At 32.0% G+C, this 24,149-nt stretch overlaps 1 protein-coding gene across 1 annotated transcript in view; it reads right to left on the reverse strand.

Moving 5' to 3' along the window:
• Window positions 1–19,267: 19,267 nt before the first annotated feature.
• Window positions 19,268–24,149, reverse strand: part of LOC126886800 (lysozyme-like) — a 32,840-nt gene continuing 27,958 nt past the window's right edge. Inside the window, exon 4 of the mRNA XM_050653865.1 lies at window positions 19,268–19,534. Within this exon, the coding sequence (XP_050509822.1) occupies window positions 19,392–19,534 (143 nt within the window). The 3' untranslated portion in view covers window positions 19,268–19,391. The remainder of the gene's footprint in view (window positions 19,535–24,149) is intronic.

The following is a 24,149-nucleotide window of genomic DNA, read 5'->3' on the forward strand; positions in this document are numbered from 1 at the left end:
TTATTGACATATACTTTATAATTTACCTCCCCAACAAGACAATGGAGTTTATTTTTTGTAGCAAATAATTGTACGTAATATAAATAAACCCAGTTTCTTACAAATGGAATAAACAAGATCTTGCAATGACGTAACAGCACAAACAAAATGTTTTGAGTTTCGCTTATAAATAATAAATTGGGGCTAAATAAAAAACGAATATATCCAGAACAACAACAGTTAAAAAAAATTGCTGTTTCGTGAATTTAATTTCTGAATATTACATACGTTTCTTATCGATTCGCATGTATGACAACATCCAGATAATCTTGTTATTCTGACGGTTTTATCATTCTATCGAATTATCAATATACAAGTGGTATTGGGTTCTGTTTTCTTTCTTTTTTTTTGTATAAATGCTTCATATACACAAAGAAAACAGAGTTTATTTTAAATATATTCATTCTTTTCGGTATATAAATTAAAAGACGATATATTATGAGACTATAGTAAAAAGTATCAGAAAATACTAGATTTGTTGTAAAAGGTATATTTTAAAATACCCTAAATAAGGGTCACAAAACGTTTTCGGATTAAGAAATCCATCGTCAGTGTTGTAAAAGCCCTAAAATTAAGTATAACCTAATTAATTGAGAAAAGTTAAAAAATTGACAGAGTTTTTAAAAAACAAGAGGCCATACTTACAAAAAATAGCATGCCTGAGCCACCAAAATGTGTTGGATAAAAACCCTTTAAATGTAAAAGATTATGTTATGTTACATATTTATATAAAATGCAAATGATGTTCTAGATATGCCTGGATGTTACCCAGGGCAACACAGGACTCTTCCCACGTGGTTGGAATTTTTTGGAGGAAACCTCACATATTGGATTTCAATTGCCAACTGACAACTTAATTCAAGAGCAACCCAGAATGACGATAAGAACTGTCAATGTAACCTAGTTTTATTATTATAATATATACAGGGTGAGGCAGATAAAGTGCCTATTAGAAATATCTCGAGAATTAAAGGTAAGAAAATCATGAAAATTGGAATACAGGGGTTTTGAGGTGTGAACTATTTAATGAAAATATTTTGGTCTTTTTGCTACTTCCGGTTATACCGGAAGTTGATTGTAACTTCGATTTTTTTAAATGGGACACTCAGTATATTTTTACATTTTTGGATTCTCCTCGATTTCTTCTTCATTAAAATATAAGGTTCTTTAATATTATACGGGGTAGGTTAAAAGATAATTACGTTTTCTTATTAATTTCGTAGCGACATTCGCACCCTGTAGGATTGTAGTAGTTTGACATAATAAACTATATTTATGTTCAAATGATTGTTAATATAGTCTACTATTGTGAGGAATTATTGGTATAGTTAAATTTTTCATTTTAGTATACAGGGTTGGTCGAAACTCGGAATGAGTATTTTCTGAGTTTTCTTAAATAGAACACCCTATATTTTAGTACTGTAATGAAATTATATTTCCTGGTACTTTTTTACTTCTAAGCATTCCCTATACCTAACTGCTTTAATTTGTGAGTTATTGGTGATTCAAACCAAACATTAATTGCAACACAAAATATGTGAAATTGGTTGGCCGTGAAAATATTCAATCACAAACAAATTTTTAGAAATAAATACATATAAATCTAGACTGATACTTAAAATTGCCAACAATGGTTGAGCTATCAAAATACCATCGAAATTAAGACTGTTGGTGCGATTAACAATTAAGCACAAATTGAAGCAGTTAGGTATAGGGAATGCTTAGGAAGTAAAAAAGTACCATAAAATATCATTTCATTACAATACTAAAATATAGGGTGTCCCATTTAAGAAAACTCAGAAAATATTCATTCCGAGTTTCGGCCCACCCTGTATACTAAAATTAAAAATTTAGCTATACTAATAATTGTTAGCAATAGTAGACTATATTAAAAATCATTTGAACATAAATAGAGTTTATTATGTCAAACTACTACAATCCTACAGGTTGCGAATATTGCTACGAAATTAATAAGAAAACGTAATTATCTTTTAACCTACCCCGTACAATATTACAAAACCTTATATTTTAATGAAGAAGAAATCGAGGAGAATCCAAAAATGTAAAAATATACTGGGTGTCCCATTTAAAAAATCGAGGTTACAATCAACTTCCGGTATAACCGGAAGTACCAAATAGATGAAAATATTTTCATTAAATAGATCAGTCTTCAAAACCCCTTATTCCAATTTTCATAATTCAGTTGCCTTTAATTCTCGAGATATTTCTAATAGGCCCTTTATCTGCCTCACCCTATATATATTATAATATATATTATAATATAATATATATTATAACATTTTATTTTCTGCCCATTAGTCTGTTGTTCTGAAGCTATTTCCTTGTGACATTTTTATGTTTAACCATTTATATGGGAAATAAGCCACAATTAAATTGAAAAAATAATTTTATTAACGTTTCGACGCCCAAATCGGGTGTCGTTGTCAAAATACAAAATACTGCTAAATTAAACAAAAATGTTGTTGCTAAGTAAAAAAATTCTTCTAATAATTTATTTAATCTGACTTATTTATATTGGCAATTCAGACGTATATTATACATTTTAAAGTAGAAGACTTTAAAATAATGATATCGCCGATATTTTAGTTCTACTTTAAAATGTATGATCTACGTCTGAATTGTAAATATAAATGAGTCAGATTAAATAAATTATTAGAAGAATTTTTTTACTTGGCAACAACATTTTTGTTTAATGCAGTAGTATTTTATATTTTGACAACGACACCCGATTTGGGCGTCGAAACGTTAATAAAATTATTTTTTCAATTTAATTGTGACTTATTTCCCATATAAATAGTTAATCATTAGTCTGTTTACATGGTATTAAGTTACTACCCGGTTTTATCATACCGGTTGGACAAAACCGGGTATTTTGCAATATTTTTATAAAAACAAAAAAATAAAAATTTAAGAATATTTATAAAAAATGACATTGGCATATCAAATTGAAGTCATTTGAGAATATGTCAATCTGCAGCAAACATTTGCTGCTCTAACATAGGACAAGATACAGACGGTTTTTGAACTGGTACCCGGTTTTGTCCAACTCTCCCCTACTGCCTCGGCAGTGCAACAATGAGCAGCGTGAGTTGTGAGTTTGACTTCTTAAATTTTTATGAAAATGTGTGAAGGGGATGAATGTCTGCTCCCAAAAATTTATTGCTAGCAGAACTGTTTGTTATATTTATAGGTTTGTATCGTTACGTGCTGTGTTGCGCCCGTTACCTATCAAGTATTTAGAGATTGTTATTGTGGCAGATCCATTAAGGAGAATACAAAACGCCATTAACACAAATAGATAATCAGCCGTGTGATGGATGACCGAAGTTATCTTTAACGTTTGAGTTGAAGTTAAGATTACTCTCAGGTATAACGATGCCCGTAACTATTTAGGTAAAATTCGATGTGATAAATATATTCTTTACAATTATGCGATAGTTATTTTTTCAACTTTATAATATTAGAAATAACATTTGAGGAACAAAGTTTGACGTAACAAAGAGATCCTTATGTAGAAATAGTACAAGTTGGAGTGAGCGCGAGAGATCGTTCGAAACATGCTACAGGATGGGTATATGACCGTAAAAGTAAATACCCATCGTCGGCCACCGTCGATGACCGAACAGTGCCGAACAGCAAACAGCTGTTTGGGTTCGGTGGTGTTTCAAACGGTAGATAGAAACAGGGTTGCCAGATTGGTGTATTTTCCCACAATTTTGGGGTAATTTGAAAGCGTCTAGGGAAATTTTTCTAAGCAGAAATTGTAGTGGGATTTTTTTGGGCGGAAAATTATGGAGGATTTTAAGGAGTCATGGTAAATTAAATTTGCGAATGTACATAGAACTGTATATTATACTCCCATATAATCGAAGACGATAGGAACTATAGCGACACGCTTTTTTTTATTTTTTTAATTGCTAATTTTAAATATTAAGTTTCTTTTCTAAACGGAAATAATATGGGTCATTTAAAATTCACAATTCTTTCTATACGAAACCAGATGGTAATGGCCTGTTCAGTCTCAGTTTAAAAATTCCCGATTAAATAGTGTAGCGGTTATTAGTGTAATTACTTCTAATTACAATAAAACTAGCGGTTCGTAATTTATATACGACTTTATTTATATAAGTTACAGACGAATTTATCTTATACACTTTAGCTTAAGACTAACTCTATTTACAAATATGTCCTATTTATATATGCGATACAGATATTCCAGAAATATCTATATATCTCCAGCTATGTCCATGTGACCGCTTGCACGTCATCGGCGCTGCATCGGCGTATCTCGAAACATCGATAGTGTTCTGTCTGTGCGGAGGCGGGAGCTGGTATACGAGGGTAGGTCAATAATTATTTTGTTACACTGCTCCCCTGTTAAGATCTGAGCGTCCCGATCAGCAACTCTAGATGGCCCAGGATGGCGGAATCTACAGGATTCTCCAGCTCTGCATACACCCCTAGAAAAGAAGTAACAGTCTACTGTCTTTGAAGGGTATGACATCTTCGGGTTCATGCAACACACAGTAATCCGTACGCCAGTTTCTCTGAAGATCACTTCCAGCATGCTTCTCACAATCTTCCAATCCAGATTTTCTACTGCATGCCCAATTTTTGGTAAAGCCAAATCTTTGATGTCATAATTACAGACCATTTTCTTCAAATTAGTTAGAGCACGCCATATGTTCTCGTAGCTTGGCGTGTCCGTATAAGACTTCCTGGTCACTATATACAGCAAAGATCGAGGACCATCTTCCAATCGCAATACTCTTCCAATTTTAGGTTGTTGATTCCTTAACTCGTCCAGGCGGCCGAACTTTCTATTGAATACGGATGAGATTCCTTTAGTCATCTCGAGGTCTTGTGCAACACAGTGGGCTAGAGAGACGTTTTCTGGAACACCAAACAGATCTTGCTGAACTTCTGTGGTCACGCCGAATCTAGCACTCTTTCTTTCTGCGTAATTTGACATAAATTCCTTAAAACTTGGCTGTGGTGCATCTTTCATCTCCTGTTGGAGGACTCGGGCTTCCTCTGTTTCATTTGAGCCAGCATATGGTGCAAGACGATTTATGTGAATAACTTTTGGTTTACCGTTTGGTAACTTCTTAATTCTGTATATTACGTCATTTATTTTCTTCTTAACTTCATACGGACCTTCCCATTGTCTTTGCAGTTTAGGACACAGGCCTCGATGACGTTGTGGATTATAAAGCCAGACAAGATCACCTACTTCGAAGCTTTCATTCTTGCAGCGAGAATCATATTGATCTTTCATTCTGTCACTGGCTATCTGGATGTGTTGTCGGGCAAGTTCATGAATGTTGTTCATTCGTAACTTCAGGCGGTCTACGTATTCTTCGCCTGCAACATATTCCTCGGAAGGTCTGCAGCCAAACTCTAGGTCGCAGGGCAAACGAACTTCACGACCCAACATCAGGCAGGTTGGTGTTTGACCTGTAGTTTCATTCACGGCCGAGCGGTAGGCCATCAGGAATAAATGAATGTGTTGATCCCAATCTCGCTGATGTTCAGATACAACTTTGGACAAGTGTTTACCCATCGTTCGGTTCATCCTCTCGACCATTCCATCTGATTGAGGATGCAGGGGTGTTGTTCTGGTCTTATTGGCACCAATCAATTTACAAACGTTTTGGAAAAGAGCTGACTCAAAGTTTCGCCCTTGGTCGGAGTGGATCTCCAAGGGAACACCAAATCGGCTGAAGAATTCTTTAACAAGTACCTCTGCAACGGTAGCAGCTTCTTGATTCGGTAATGCATAGGCCTCGGTCCATTTCGTAAAATAGTCCATGGCTACCAGAATGTATTTATTTCCAGCATCGGTTTCTGGAAATGGACCTGCAATGTCGATTGCTACTCTTTCCATAGGACTTCCAACATTGTACTGTCTCATGGGTGCTCTCTTTTTACCAACTGGACCATTACCGGATGCACACAGTTCACATTTCCGGCACCATCTTCTTACATCATCTTTACAGTTCACCCAATAGAACCGTTCTCGAACCTTTTGCAGAGTCTTCGTAATACCAAAGTGTCCACCTGATGTACCGTCATGCAACTGACGCAATACTTCTGACACTTTACTTTTAGGTACAATCAACTGAAGCTTAGATTCTGTACCATCATCGTTCTCAAAGGTTCTGTACAGAAGATCATCTTTTAGTATCAGGCAATTCCATTGGCTCCAGTAGGCCTTGACTTCCGGACTACATGCACTAATGTTTTGCCAACTAGGTCTCTCACCTCGACGCATCCAATCCAATACTCTTTTTATACATGGATCGTCTTCTTGGGCTTCTTGTAACTGTTGTGGCTGCCATTGCTCATTAACGACGGTGGTTCGTCTCACGGGGCAAAATCGTTCCTCTAATTTGGCACAGTGATTACAATTTGCACTACATGGTCGTCTCGAAAGGGCATCAGCATTTGAATGAACTCTTCCGGCCCTGTGTTCTATCTCATAATCATATTCTTGAAGTCGTTCCAACCATCTTGCCATCTGGCCCTCTGGATTACGGAATTGTATGAGCCATTTTAGAGCAGCGTGATCTGTTCGAAGAAGGAACTTTCTGCCGTACAAGTATTTATGGAAATGTTCGCAAGCCTTCACTACACCCAGCAGTTCTCTTCTGGTAACGCAATAGTTTCTTTCTGGTTTCGACAGGACTTTGCTGAAATAAGCGATGACTTTTTCCTGTCCATCCTGGATTTGTGAGAGAACAGCTCCTATGGCACTGTTGCTAGCATCGGTATCCAAAACAAATTTTCCTGCCTGTCCCGGGTAGCTTAATATCGGTGCACTGATCAGAGCCCTTTGTAGTTGTTCGAAAGCTTTTTGACACTCCTCACTCCATGTATATTCTTTGCCCTCCTCCGTCAACTTTGTTAGGGGCTTGGAGATATTGGCAAATCCTTTGACAAATCGTCGGTAATATGTACATAGGCCAAGGAAACTTCTAATTTCATGTTTATCTTTTGGTACTGGCCAATCTTTAATTGCATCAATCTTTTCAGGATCAGCTGTTACACCATTACTCGATACAATATGTCCTAAGTACTTAACTTCTCGTCGAAACATGTGACATTTCTTCGGACTTAACTTCAAGTTCGCTGCCCTCAATCGTTGAAAGACGTCTATTAGATTCTTGGCATGTTCATCAAAGGACCTTCCAACCACAATTACATCATCCAAGTAAACCAGGCATGTTTTCCATGTTAGACCTCTTAAAACTGCCTCCATTAATCTTTCAAATGTGGCAGGGGCATTACATAAACCAAACGGCATAGCCGTAAACTGCCAAAGCCCTGATCCTATCGAAAATGCGGTTTTCTCCCGATCGGCTGGCTCCATGTCTACTTGCCAATATCCACTTTTTAAATCGAGTGTGGAAAACCAACGAGAACCGGAGAGAGTATCCAATGTATCGTCTATTCTGGGCAAAGGATAACTATCTTTTTTTGTTACCGCATTGAGCTGGCGGTAGTCGATACAAAAACGCGTTGAACCATCTTTCTTCTTTACCAGAACTACTGGTGATGTCCATGGACTGTTCGATGGTTCAATTACCCCTTGTTTGTCCATATCCTTGATAATCTCTTCGGCTTCATCTCTTTTCGCAAATGGAAGTCGTCTAGGCCGTTGTCTGATTGGCTGAGCGTCTCCGGTATTTATTTTATGCGTTACTATGCTTGTTTTTCCCTTATCCTTCGTGTCAATAGCAAAAACATCTTGATACTCTATCAGCATAGATGTCACTTTTTCCGTTCGTTCATGATCAAGATCTTGGCATCTTTCAATGATCATCTCAACAAGCTCCTTTGGATACTTCGCCTTCGATGATTTCTCATTGGTATTCACAGAGCAAATTGAAGCCACGGGAACACACTGCCCGATCAAAGCTCCTCTACTTAACTTGATAGCAGTTTCCCTTAAATTCATAACTCTTACAGGGATCACATCTCGAACTTTTACCAAAGTTTTCGCCGTTAGGAACTCGACATTATCCACATCTTCGACCATCCTTAAACTTCCCTCTCGGCAGTGTCCATCAAGCATGGTCCTCAGAATTTTCTCACTATTACCGGGTATGATTACGTCGCATGTAGTAAGTAAGCGGATGACATCTTTGAGTCGTGCTTATAGGACTATCTTGCACCCACTGCTGTCTAATTCGTACTCTTCTAATTGTTCACGGAGCTGTTTTATGGTCAGTTCTTGTAGCAACATCTTTGGTCGGCACACACGTACTTTTCAAAATGTCTAAGTCTTTCCGAATACCGAACAATCAACGCACTTCAATTATTCCCGACGAATAAAGTTCAAAAGTCTTTCCGAATACCGAACAATTAACGCACTCCGATTATTCCCGACGAATAAAGTTCAAAAGTCTTTTTTTCACTTTTCATTTATTTACACTCCACACCGTTAACACCAACTGTAGCGGTTATTAGTGTAATTACTTCTAATTACAATAAAACTAGCGGTTCGTAATTTATATACGACTTTATTTATATAAGTTACAGACGAATTTATCTTATACACTTTAGCTTAAGACTAACTCTATTTACAAATATGTCCTATTTATATATGCGATACAGATATTCCAGAAATATCTATATATCTCCAGCTATGTCCATGTGACCGCTTGCACGTCATCGGCGCTGCATCGGCGTATCTCGAAACATCGATAGTGTTCTGTCTGTGCGGAGGCGGGAGCTGGTATACGAGGGTAGGTCAATAATTATTTTGTTACAATAGTAAACCTTATCAGACTTTATGTCAATAAATCACTTTTTGAATGCATTCGAGGACGCTTCTTGACAGAAATGTTTTCAGTTTTTAAAACATCAGATAACGGACCAGCCTCTTTATGTCGATAAATTAGTCTTCAACGTAAAACCACAGACATGTGTTTTTTTCAGTAGAGTCACAGCAACCACCCGGCGCGGATACACCACCACACTCGCAAACAATAACAAACCCTCTTTCGAGCAATATTCACGCTATTTTACAGACACAAATAAATATATTATTGACAAGTTGTTGTTTTTACACTTATTTTAATTTAAGTTAATCGTTCCCCAACACGCACGGAACAGAACTATTAATTATTTCGATGGCCCTCGTTGATAAGTAGTATAATTTTGGTTTACTGTTCTCTTCATTTGATTACTAATTTATTAAAATGCGACAAAAATTTAAATTTGGGGTATTTGAGCTTCAATTTGGGGGAATTTCAGTTTTTAAGTGGGGGATTTATAAAATTGCATCTGGCAACTCTGGATAGAAAGCTCAGTAGCTACTTTAAATAAAATTTCAAATTATATCTCTCGATTTGATGTTTGTATAATTTTTAAAATTGTATTACTCTTCTATTCTTAATTATTAAATTATTAGCTTTTAAATTCACTTGATTTCTGTCTAAAAACAAATCAAAAGATGAACCTAAACTTACATATTGTGACACTATTTAGTCCGCTCACGAATTAGCCTATTTCTTCCCAAAGCTTCTCGGCGTTACGAGACAATACCATTCCTATCCACGGCGTTCGAGACGACCGCTGCCGAAGTATATATAGAACCGAGATTCGAGCACAGGCCAGTCATTCATTCATTGAAGCGCGTCGCGTAATTTAATGTATTCGAATCGAAGATATAAAATGTATTTATTAGTTATCGGAACTATTATGTTTAGTTAATTAAATCATAAATTTGAGTTTGTAAATAAATTAGATGTGTTAGTTGGTGTTATTTGTAATTATTAAAATACATAAGTGATGTAAATAAAATAATATAAGTAAGTCTTCCTTTATTTAAATTAAACTTAGTGCCTAAAGATATAAATAAATAAAATAGTAGAGTCGATCGCCTAAAAAAGACAATTACAGCACAATATCCTTACATAACGACAAAGTTATCTCATAACTTGAGGTTTAACGTTGCTTTATAAAGAGGCAGTTGATATATCAGATAACACAAGAACTGTCAAGAAATAACGCAAGTAGTTAAGTTAAATATGATACATCACTCCAATTCGAGGATTATAACTTAACTACAGGATAACTTTACGTTAAAGATAACTTCGGTCATTCATCACACGGCTGAATAATAGTGATGGACTATTATTATAGACGAGCGGCAGTTATACCGACCACGAAAATCAACTTTAAGGTGAATGACCAATTTTAGTCATTCTTTATGTTTTCGAGGTCGCTGAATCTGAATATGAAGTTTATCTTTTTCTGGAGTTGGTAGAACATGTTCAAAAATCAAATTTTATGCAAAAATGCGAAAAATAAATTTTGATGATTTTTCAAATTTACCTCGCTGTATCTTTGGTAGTTGTATATAATTCCTTTTGAAAGTTTTACTACGTCATCCTTGAAGTATTTAAATAACAATGAGATTTGTGCAAAATATTTAGACAAATTAAAAGAGGAGTTGTCAATTTTTAAACATTTTGTCGTCAGATTTCGTTAGTTTCATGTATTCTTAAAAAAGTTGAGTGACAAACTTTTGAGTTTATAATTTTAACCAACACAGCAATAGAGCATAGTTCATGAAAAAGTTTTCTGGAAAATTTTAAGTCAAAATATGCAAAAGAAAAAAAGTTATGTGACTTTATCGACGAGCGACACACCCCAAGAAACGCTTATTTCTCTAGACACTGACCACAATCTGGTAAATTGCTAATTTTGGTCATATTTTATGTTTTTGATGGTGCTGAAAACAAAAATTAGGTTCATTTTAAATTTTACTTTGTTGAACATTGTCAAAATCATAATTTTACCCTAAAAATAAAAAGAATAAAATCACGTTTTTTTATATTTAACTCGCTATAACTCTGTTCCATTTTAATACTTTTTCTGAAATTTTTAAGTAATAAATTTTAAAGTATATATTCCCCACCTTTCTGAAGACAACGGGGCCTGTTTCAATATTTCTGTCTTATTTTAATAAAAGTTATGAAATGTTTAAAGTAAAAGGTGCAGATTCCTGAATTTTAAAGTATAATCGCAAAAGTTGAGTGAAAAAATTTCAAGTGTATATTAAGACATAGAGTACAAAGAACAAAATGATTTATAGAAAAAGAAGGTGCAACTTTTAATTTTAAGAAAAACGTGATTTCATATTTTTATTTTTAGGGTAAAATTGCGATTTTGACAATGTTCCCCCATCTATAATTCAAAATAATCCTCATTTTCGTTTTCAGCACCATTAAAAACATAAAATAAGACCAAAATTAGCCATTCTCAACAACGTGGTCAGTATCTCAAGAAATAAGTGTTTTTTGGGGAGTGCCACTCGTATATAAAGTCACATAACTTTTTTCCCATTGCATATTTTAACTTGAAATTTTTCACAAAACTTCTTGATAACATATCTTTTAACGCTGTGTTGATTAAAATTATAAACTAAAAAGTTTGTCACACAACTTTTTTAAGTAAAAATGTAGCTAAAGAAATCTGACGACAAAATGTTTAAAAATTAACAACTGCTCTTTTAATGTATCTAAACATCTTGGACGAATCTCATTGCTATCTAAATTCTACAAGGATGACACAGTAATATTTTCAAAAGGAAATATTTACAGCAACCAAAGATACAGCGATGTAAATATGAAAAATCATAAAAATTGATTTCGCATTTTTGCATAAAATTTGATTTCTGAAGATGTTCCACCAACTCTAGATGAAAATAAACTTTATATTCGGATTCAGCAACCTTGAAACATAAAGAATGACCAAAATTTGCCATTTACCTGTCATGGTCGCTTTTTCGATTTCTAGGCCTCAAATTAGTGGTGTGCTGCTGGCCTATTAAGTGATATAGGTATTATTGAATATAATAACAAAACAATCTACAATCAATAAACAAAAAATATTATATATCTAATAGTAAAGATCTGGAGGTATCAAAAAAAAACTAATTACAAGACAGCATTTTTAAAGAGCTCTAGCTCCCTTAGGAAGCATTTTCGGTCTAGTTAGGTGAATTGAGCTAAATTGTCTTAAAATTATCTCTGAGCAATCTTCGATCTTTATTTGTCAGGAGAGTTTCTAGATACCCTGTAGATTTAAAAAAAAGTCTAAAATATATTTTTCACGATAATAACTTTTTACTTTAAAAATATGTTACGTATTCGATCACATACATGAGGAAATATATAGGAAATACACCGATCGTTAGTCTTTGGTTTGATATTTTCCAGAAGACCATTAATCAAGTGTCTTTAGAACTATGTTTGCTCGTTACTTTTCATGTCTTACTTAACGGAACTTTTGATTTATTATTTACCATCTACAGGAAAAATATCTTAGAAGACGAAAATCTTTATAAAAGATCAACTGTAAGTTATAATATTTTACTTATCTATAATATTGTTGCAACAGTAACGTTAGATTTCGTTTCATAAAGAAAATTGCATTGACGAAAAAGAAGAAGTATGAAAAATCTAGTATGGCCAAGATGTCATCGAAAAATGCAGATATACCCTATCATGCATGGAATTATTTATTATATTATTAATTGTTATATATATTAATTGTTACATGTTATTATGTTAATTGATATTATATATTAATTGTTTACTATGAATGTTGACGTTTATGATTTTAAGTGACAGTGGCATTAGCACATTTGTCGTGTTTGGTTTACTTGCATTTATTGTTTATTTGGTTTTATATTTATAAAAAATAATTATAATATTTCAGTTAAATAAAGGAAAAGTTGCAATTCTGACTTATGGGTCCCCAGACAAAGACGAGTAATTATTATTAATATCGTAGTGTTGATAACTCAATTTGTGAAAAATCTGCATATAGATCCATAGTGAAAGGACTATATCAAGTATTCTAATATTGTTAGCTATTACAATAAAAGTGTTTACAAAAAAGTGTAACATTGGTGACAGCGGTGGGGTAAAACAGATATTTAGTAAATTCTTCTTTCTATTGCCCCATCTCCTTTCGCAGGTTGGTGATCCAAATGGCAATTGTAGTTTTGGAAACTGCTGCATGGATTTCTTCCGATAAGTGCTCAAACCATCTCCTCTGGTTTTTAGACGAGTTCTGGCGTCGGTCTAATAATCTCTTGCCCTGTACTTTACCTTCCAATACCATTCGAAGTAATTCATATCTTTCACCTCTCAAAACATTACCAAGGTTTATCCATGCGCTATTTACTATTGTACGCACGTAAGAAGTTATACTTCTATTATATGATTTCAATGAAATCAATATACTTTAAACAGTTATTTATATTTTATTTAAGTATTAGACTAATGTTAATACTTTCACAAAATTTATTACAACTAAGTGACTACAGCTGTTTCGGCAGAGTGCCTTTCTCAGAAAGGCACTTTTCCGAAACAGCTGTAGTCACTTAGTTGTAATAAATATTGTGGTGCCAGAGTGCCTTTCTCAGAAAGGCACTTTGCCGAAACAGCTGTAGTCACTTAGTTGTAATAAATTTTGTGGAAGTATAGAAAACTAACCTTTTCAGTGTTTTATTGTTAGATAAAATGAACTTCCATCAAGTAACGGTCGAATCCATCAATTAATGTTAATACTTTGGTACTACTTTCCAAAAAATTTTATTACAACAATACCAAAAATCAAAAAAAATTAAAGAATAAAACACACACAAACACATTGAAAAATGCAAGAAAAATGATAAAAATTTTAACTAAACGTATTTTCTGAAAAAAAAAAAAATAAATATACTTAAAATCATAAAATGTATAAAAAAAATAAAAACTTGCATTGGGGATCGAACCTGCACATATTAGGGTTGTTTGGTTTAAAAATCAACGGACCTTCGAACTTACCCACTTAGACTCACGAGTCATGAGGAAAGATACACCAACTAAACGTTAAACTTTTTGACAGTTGCTTATTCTCATTTAATCAAATTAATAGTTTGATTTTTGTGGAATTAAAATATTAAAATACAACAATAGATAGAGTAAGAAAACAATATATTAGACGAAGATTGGTAGAAATTTTGTTTTGTACGAAGGTCATCCAGTATTTCTTATTTTTTACACTTCAAATGTTTGTTTGAAGTCTGTATACGTATTATATAGTTCTATGTTATGGATATAATAGTTCTATGTTCTCTTTTTCTTGTATCGTTCTTAGTATGGATATATTGTAGTATGTTGTAGTGGCTCTATTTGGTCTGAATCCATTTTGGTAATCACCAATTATATTTTAGGAGTATTCTAAAAATCTATTTGAGATAATACCAGAAAGAATTTTGTCAATTACATTTACCAATTTAACTGGTCTAACTGTATTGGTTTCTCTTAATACTCAGTTGTTTAACTGAAATCGTCACTAATTAATTAAAATTTAAACAACATGTAATGGAAGTTTGACAAAATTGTAATTGGAAGTTTATGTGGGAAAATTTAATCTCGTTTACCTGTAACATTCATTTTAAGCAGCTAATTTTGGATCCAATTTCAGATTATAAATTCTCGAAAACTTCGTGTCAAAAGATGCATAAAGTGTCTTATAATAGGAATTAATATCAAGGTTTTTGGCAGATTTAATAAACAAAACCGAAAACATTCTACAAAGTTTACTGCTTTTATACAGTTAAAGAAACTAGTAAATGGCAAAGATTACGATTATTTGGGAACTTTTCAAAAGTATATAAACACAACGATGAAAGATTCACGGGCCCTAATTGTTTACCTCAAGAAAGTTCATCTTATCACCACTTGACCCACTTATTAAGGGCCAAAATAAAGCCGAAAGTGCTTTTTTAACCTTTTCAAACAATATTTCCGGTAAAATAACGCCAATTAGGAGAAGTTTTTGCCTGCTCATTATTTCTAATAATTTTCTTTTGACTTTTCAAAAGTAATTATATTTTGATGTTCTAATCAATTTTTTAATAATCAAAGTTCCCTTATTTTATAATTGTTGATGGATTCGACCGTTACTTGATGGAAGTTCATTTTATCTAACAATAAAACACTGAAAACGTTTGTTTTCTATATCTCCACAAAATTTATTATAACTAAGTGACTACAGCTGTTTCGGCAGAGTGCCTTTCTCAAGTGATATAGTTTACAATGTGTTTACCTTTTTAAGTCTTCAACTGAAGAGGTTGAGGAGTGGGGAGCTGTTTGTCTCGAGTTGGTCATTCAGAATTATATCTGTATTTTTCAGTTTATTAATTTCAATTTAATTTCCTTTTTTAGAATCTATGCAAATTAATAAACTGAAAAATACAGATATAATTCTGAATGACCAACTCGAGACAAACAGCTCCCCACTCCTCAACCTCTTCAGTTGAAGACTTAAAAAGTCAAACACATTGTAAACTATATCACTTGAGAAAGGCACTCTGCCGAAACAGCTGTAGTCACTTAGTTATAATAAATTTTGTGGAGGTATAGAAAACAAACGTTTTCAGTGTTTTATTATTAGATTTTATAATTGTATAAAATATAATGTTCATGTATCAAATTCTACGTTTCAAGTATCCCCAATAAAAATAATCTTTAAGATTCAAATTGGGTCAACGAGGAGACCGTCCATTACTATCTAATCTACTAATCCATCGTCTGGGAAATGTTTGACCTACATAACGCCGAACATTTACACCAAAATGAGCTGGAACTCCGTCTTGCTGAAACCATACCTTATTAGAATTGGATACAAACTTGTTTTTTAGGGCAGGTACAATTTCATTTCTAAGTATTTCACAATTATCACTTGTTAAGTTATCTTCTATAAAAAACGGCCAAAGTAATTGAGTATCCACTATACCCGACCATATGTATTTAGGTTTGGTGTATGTCTTTAAGAACTTATGGTTTTCATGTATCCAATGTCCGTTTACCTCACTTGAATACCTTAAAACAAAGTGCTAGTCAGTTAATATTTTATTCATAATACCTCACTAAAATGTAATCTACGATCGTTGTCATCTTCATTTAATTCTTGTAACAACTAGATTTTATAGGGTTTAGATGAATTCTTATGTAATAGACGGAAGGCTGAAAAATGACCTACATCATTTATTTGTGCAGCTCTGCATGAGGATGTATATGTATATGCATCTTCAACGAAATTCTGTATAGTACGTTCTTTATCGGTAAAATATTTCAAAACCTCTCAATTTTAAAGAACCGGTTGGATTGACATGAAATTTGGCATACACATAGCTAACAAATCAAAGAAAATAAGTGATATTGTGCCGATGTGGGCTTTGGCCTGGGGTGGCTTTCAGCCCTTCTGGAAGGTATGTACGTCCAAGGAAAGTCCGGAAATGGATAAATTGACTAATTTTAAGTAACTTTTGTTTTATAGAGTTTTTTCAATAAGTCAATACTTTTTGAATTATTTGCGAGTGAATATGTTCATTTTTCAACAAAATAACCGTGCTTTTAGACGGTTTTTCGCAAATAACTCAAAAGGTAAATATTTTGTCGAAAAAAACATTCTTAGCAAAAATATAGAACGTAAAAAACTGAAAAAAATTGTGTATATTTTAGGTATCTATACTTGGTAAAAGCAGAGTTATAGCTAATGAAAAATAGGTTCATATTAGTTTAATTCCAAATGGAATACTTTAACGTGAAATAGCCAAAAAATGAAGCGTTTTTGGGGAAAACTCATTACAAATTATTTAGTTTAAAATTTTTTTTGTTTTTTGAGATTTTTGGTATCTCAAGCATATTTTTCAAATTAAAAATTTTATTTTAAAACTATTTTTTTTTTCAAAAATAAGCACTTTGGGTCAATGTATCTTACATATCATATAAACACAACATAAATAAAATAATTTGTGGAGCGGTAACGATTACTTTCATTTAGGTTGCCAATTAGGGGGTGATTTTCCCGATTTTTTTTGCGAAAACAAAAGGGAGCAACTTTATTTTGAGCGTTACTTGCTTAAATTTGATGCTAGAAACTTTTTATAAAAACGGAAATAAAGCTTTTTTAAACACTTTAAAAAAGTTATAATAGGTTTTTCCCAAAAAGTGCTTTATTTTTTGGATATTTCACGTTGAAATAGCCTATTTTAAATTTGGCGAATATGAACCTATTTTTCATTGGCTATAACTCTGGTTCTACGAGGTCTAGAGACCTCAAGCGTACACCATTTTTTTACAGGCTATATTTTTGCTAAGAAATTTTTTTTCGACAAAATACTTACTTTTTGAGTTATTTGCGAAAAACCGTCTAAAAACATGGTTATATTGTTGAAAGATGAACATATTCACTCGCAAATAACTCGAAAAGTGTTGACTTGGCGTAAAAACTCTATGAAGCAAAAGTTACTTAAAATTAGTCAGTTTATCTATTTCCGGACTTATTTTTGACATATATTTTTTCACCCCCAAGAGGGGGTGAAAGTCACCCCCAGGCCAAAAGCACACATCGGCACAATATCACTTTTTTTCTTTGACATATTAGCTATGCGTATGCCAAATTTCATCTCAATCCAAGCGGTTCTTTAAAATTTACCGCAAAAACCGTGAAAGAATGTACTAGTATTGAATCGAGAGTTTTATTGTAATTTATAACAGATTTTGGTCTACCTATTCGAATGCTATCTTTTACTCGTCCAGTTTCCTCAAAGCGCTTTACAATGTTTTGTACCGGCCCCTTATGGATAGTAGAATGGTTTAGAAAAGTATCGTGGAAGATCATTAACACAATAATTGGCGCCCTTTCATTAAAATCCATCTTTATCGTAAAGATTTTAAGCAATAAAAATCTGTCAGCTTTAATTATTAAGGTCATCGGTACATAATTCGCAAATATTTTGCGGCTATCCTTACTTTTTCTTTACGACGTCTTTACAGCGTCTTTGCGGCGTCTTTACACGGCAAATTACGTGTAGTAAAATTCACACTGGTATGGATATGTAAACATTACTATAATGTCATTCTACTTTATCATCATTAACTTTAAAAAGATGGCTTTTGAAAGTTCTTGGATAACTGTTATTTGTATAATTGCAAATTATTAATTCAGTTAATAAATGTGATAATTTTTTCACTAATTATGTATTCAGTGATTGTAATAATTTTTATGTACAACAAAAACTAATACTCAATCGAGAAAAGAGGAAAAGTGTTAAAGTGATTTTTTAATAATATTGTTACTATGAAACGCTTACAATTTTTAACATCTTTACCAAAAAAATACTTGGATCACAGAATACATATATATTATATATCCTGATGTATTCTTTGCTTGGATATTCCATAAACAATAAACAACAAATAACTTTTTATTAATTTCACGTCTTAAAGTCAATTATTTATCATTAATGTAATTATTATTACAAAATATTCCCGATGCCATGTCAAATATTTAAAACTGTCACTGTGTCTTGTCATCATATTCTATTTGACTCAGTGCGTTATATGACAAAAATAGCGAATGTTCGATTTGGAAAATATCACCACTGAGATATGTTAATTTTTTTCGAATCCAGAAAAACTATTAATATATAAATATTTTTAAAAAAATTTAACGCAGAATGAAATACTAAATTATTATCGAGGGCCGAAAGTCCATTAGAATAAACAAAATGTTTCTTTTGAATGAGATATTTGAAATTAAAAATCAAACTACATTTTCTCTTAGTTCTTCACCCCTGTAATTTATTAAAATAAACATAGAAGTTTTCTGGGACTTTCAGCCCTCGGTAAGAACGTAATCTTTCATTCTGCGTTTATATTTTTTAAAAATACTTATTAGTTTTCTCAGGATTCGAAAAAAATGATTCCCCATTTGGATAGCATTGCAGCCGAAAATACGTACCCATCCTCTTAATAAAATCTACAAAACTTTTCAATAAACGTCAAGCTATTGTTAGTTTTACGAATTAATGGCATGCATTCTATATTTACTGGATTGCTTCAAAACTCTTTGACTCTGAGAAGTTTAAGTCATTTAAGACATTCATGACTATTAGGTAAAATGCCAAGTATTACAAATGGTTGAACTTGAAATGAACTGATGATTCCAATAATAATACAATATACAGAATGTTATATTTAAAAAACCAAAGTTACTAATGATATCAGAAAAATGGTAAATCTGGCAACATTGCATGTATCAAATTTGGAAATAATTGTTACATAATTTTTATAATAGAATTACCAATAATATGGTAACATTGTTAAATATAAGTTAGTTACCAATGAAATGAAAATGCAGATCATCTTTTATTCACCAAATATACATTCTCAAGTACAACAATTTTATAATAATATCTACATATGAGTTCAGATAGCAAGTGATTAAAATCTTTGTATATATTGGCCAATGAATTATAAACATGTAGATGGAATATTCATGGGATAGCTTCGACCATAACAGCTCCGTTTCCAACCATCCCAAGCCTTGAAACCCAGCTCTTGTTGAACCTTCCTAGCACAGTTTGCGTCATCGAGTATAGCTTCGTTTAGTAGATCTATAAATATTAGTACCTTGTTAGTGAATGGATAATAAAAGAGTATATTAGAGTATGGAAATGGTCAAATATTATGTCTATATGGAATTAGCCACAGGTGATTATAATGACAATTATATTTCTAGGGGAGTGCATTTAGATTTTCACTTCGGAAAAAATCAAACAAGATAAAACTTTTTGTAATTTTATTAAGAAATGTTTAATAAACAACATATCAAAAAGTTCTACTCGAGAAGTGGGTGCTCCATTTTTAATTAAACAAATGAACAGCGAAGTTAGATGTTTTTTTAAATAACTCCGAAAATATAATTTTTAGAAAAAAACTGACTTGACCATTGAAAAATTCAGAAAATTTTACAAAAAAAAACCTTATATAAAGATTTTTCTAAAATTAAATCTCTAGCTTCTGTAATTTGTTATTTATAACGCTAAAGTCACCCTTCTCACACACATTGGCGTACTGTAAACTAGCGTTGGAAGAAGTGCACGGTTGAGTTTTTTTAATGTAATTCTTTAACTAATGGATCAAAAGACATTTTACAAATTGGACATAAAAGAAGATGAAATAAGGTATCTTATGGTTGTAATAAAAAGAAATAAAATTTATGGACATAAGTACGGTGTGGGCGGAAAATGAGCCTTACATGAATTTTGTTTAAAAATGATTTAAAAATGTGTAACTAATACAATTTTACTTATAAAACTCTCAAATGTGCACAACTTAAGTCTCAATCATCTTACTAAACGATGTTTGATTAAAAAAAATCTCAAAAATTTAATTCAAATAATACGATGTCTTAAAAAATGTAATTTTTGAAAACTTCGTAGTTTTACAGAATTCCCACCATTTTAAGACGGTATTACTCAAGTTTGAATAAATCTAATACAATTTTTTTGCTATTTTTTATAGCCTGGGATGCAATATTTAAAAAACACTGAATTATTTTAGTTTCAAAATAAAATAAACAATTTATTTTTGAGAAAACTAAGAAAGATAACAAAAATGTAATACAAAAACCGAAAATTACAAGCTGAAAAAATGTATATACAGAGTGATCAAAACTTTTTTCTGTAAAACTTACCTAAAATACATTTAACAATAAGCTTTAACAATAATAAATGTTTAACAAAAAAAATTTTTTTTAGCTCTTATACAGTATGTCTGCGTAACTTGGAACCTATTGATAACTTTTTTAATATCAGTTTTACGAAAAAAAGTTATTCTTTATAAAATACTCTTCATCATAAATAACATAAGATGCAATGATCAAATATCAAATTTTGTTAATTTTGTACGAGGTATGTCAAAAAATATGAATTTCACTCAAGAGTAAAGTGCCTTTATATTTCACAATATCGAAAATTTTTATAAAGAAAAGTTGTTTGGAATTAAAAACTATGTTCCAATATGTAATTATATCCTTCTAATCGAAAATTTGTTTTTTTTTAAATATTCTTTCTAATATATTTTAATTTTTAATATTATTGTGAAAATTTTTGTTTATCTTTTTTTTAAGAATGAAATTCCATATTTGTTTGATTGGATTCGACTTGTTTTTCATTTAAATATCCGCCATTTTGGATCCGGCATTTTGAAATTTAAATTTTTAATCTTTAATTCAGATTCAACAACCTGTTAAAAATAAAAACAATAAATGTTTTAGAAAAATGTTATTTTTTAAGTTCTTTTTAGAAAATCCGCAATTTGGATCCGCCATTTTATAGTTTATAATGTTAACATTTAAGTTAGGTTTATCAAAGCACTCAAAAATAAATATATGTAGAAATAAATATATTTTGTAAAGAAATTATGATTTTACAACTATTTCTTAAGTTATTCGCCATTTTGGATCTGCCATTTTATAATTTAAATTATCAAAATTTGATTCAGGTTCAGCAACCTCTCAAAAATATCCACATATATGCAAACAAACACGTTTTATAAAAAAATTCGGATTTTACAACTACTTTTTAAGGATTTTTAGGAAAAAATCCGCCATTTTGAACTTGCCATTTTGAATTTGCAAATTTTAATGTCAGATTCGGGTTCGGCATAATCAAAACTAAAATAAAAATAATTTTTTATCAAAATAAAATGTTGAATTCACCCATATTCTTAACATTATTTATACAAAACAATTGTTATTGTTTAAACAAGTAATAAACAATTAGCGGCGAAATTTGTGAGTAGAACTTTTTATTTTAACATATTTATAAACTAACAAAAAAGTTTTAGGAAAATATAACCTTGTTTGATTTTTTCCGAAACATTGTATCTTTTCGTTCTAATTGAGCTCCCCTATTCTACCTAACAAGTTTTGACGTTTCGATTTCTACTCCGGAAATCGTCGTTTTCAAAAAGATTAATATGAACAAGATTTGTGTTGAAAAATATATTACTGCCAAGCTGTTGAGTTTATGTATTAAATGAGGTACTACCTACCTGGTGTAGGAAACAGACGTTGAACCTCGCAAAATGGGCACAAGTCCGGTTTTATTTTTTTCTGGTTTATCAAGGAGTTCTTATTACGAGACTGACTTTTTCTTAAAAAATTTCGCCCCGGAACCCCCTTTTCGTCCCTTTAAAGGGGGTAATTTGTGGTTTTTGCAAAACGTAGCCCTTCCTGTACGTTTTGCAAAAAATTTCCTCAATAGAAATATGCATAGGACTATATTTCCTACTATTTATTTCCCGACAGCATATGTCCATCACCCACCGTTTAGCGGGGGTGGCGCCCCAAAGTTGACAAGTTTTTAAAAAAGATGTTTTTAAAAAATATATATTTTTCCTTAACTGTAACGGAAATCAAGAAGAAACCCTGCGACAATTAAACACAAATAAGTGGCTGTTTTTTTGGTATAGGATTCATTTAAGGGCCATTTTTAATTACGGGTTGTTAGATGGTAGCGGTTCAGATGGTATAAAAGGGGTTTTTTAAAATGTAACACCCTGTAATTAAAAAATAGACAATTACCCTTAAATGAAATATATACCAAAAAATCAGCCACTTATTTGTGATTAATTTCCGCAGAGTTTCTTCTTGATTTCCATTACAGTTAGGGAAAAATATTTTTTTAAAAACATCTTTTTTAAAAACTTGTCAACTTTGGGGTGCCACCCACATTAAAGGGGTTTGTGATAGACATATGCTGTCGGAAAATAAATAATAGGAAAGATAGTTCTCTTCAATTTACTATTAAGTAAATTTTTTGCAAAACGTACAGGAAGGGCTACGTTTCGCAAAAACCACAAATTACCCCTTCTAAAGGGATGAAAACGGGTTCCGGGGCGAAATTTTTTAAGAAAAAGTTAGTCTCATAATAAGCACCCTTGATATACCAGAAAAAAATAAAACCGGACTTGTGTCAATTATGCGAGGTTCAACTTTTGTTTCCTACACTAAGGTTATGTATTACAACTTGGTTGTTACAGTCGGAAAAATGAAAGAATACCCATGAACGATCACATCAATCACTTATTTATAAATAACAAACGTGTGTTATAGAAAAAGACAGCAAATACAAAATAAATGATTGATGTGATCGTTCATGGGTATTCTTTCATTTTTCCGACTGTATGTATTCTTCTGGACAATTTTCCATATTAATATTTTTGTTTTTAGGTAAAAGTGTAAATGTTATTAATTAACTGTGGCTAATCGCTTATAAACATGATATTTAACTTAGACATGCCACAATTAAACAGTAGAAAACAGTTTCAGAACTTTATGGAAATGGTCCCTACATTTTAAGTTATGCCGTTATTACAATGACTTTGAAATGGTAATGAAGTTAATATGAAAAGAATTGTTTTAGTTCCTATAACCAAAATTTATTAAAAAAAATAGTCTAAATGAGTGAAAATACTGAAATATTTGGAGCTAATAAGTAGTAATGTGTACTTCAAAAAAATTATCTTTTGTTTACATTTCGAAGTTACACTATCACGTTGACGTCGTATCGCGTTATTCCTCGTCATGCTATAATAAATATTCATTCATTGTTAGTTCTCTTTATTTCCCTTCGTTTGTATATTTTATTGTTTATCGGTGACCAAACAGAATAATTTAATCCGGACTATCTAACATCTCACCTCACAAGAAAATATACGCAAAAATGCATGGCAACTTTAGAAGAAAAAGTTACCTTAAGGTAGCAAGCATTTTGACCATAATAATTTAAATTCTGACAATAATATGTAAGAAAGTGTTCACTATAGGGCTTTTCATCGATTGTCATTTGTTTCTAGCTTCTGTCATATATTGTATAATCTGTGTATAATATTAATATACACAGATTATACGGCATATGACAGAAGCTCGAAACAAATGACTGGGAATGAAAAGCCCTATTTGGTTAATATGAACTCAACTTCTTGCAGTTCATCAAGCTTCTTTGTCTTGTCATCCTTGTCATCATGTATAAATTAGTTTTGTAATACCCACTATAATTTTTTTCCTTATCGGTATAGTTCTCTTTTTTAAGTGATTTGTTAAGGAGAGCTAAGTCGTTTTTCGCAACTTGTCAGCTTCCTCAGTTTACCTAATCCCATTATAAGCCATTCTTTGATCCTCTTATCAATTTCCCTTTTTGTACCTGGCGATTTTTAAGAGAT

The sequence above is a fragment of the Diabrotica virgifera genome, chromosome 6 (genome assembly GCF_917563875.1).
Source record: "Diabrotica virgifera virgifera chromosome 6, PGI_DIABVI_V3a".
In the NCBI taxonomy this organism is placed as follows: Eukaryota; Metazoa; Arthropoda; class Insecta; order Coleoptera; family Chrysomelidae; genus Diabrotica; species Diabrotica virgifera.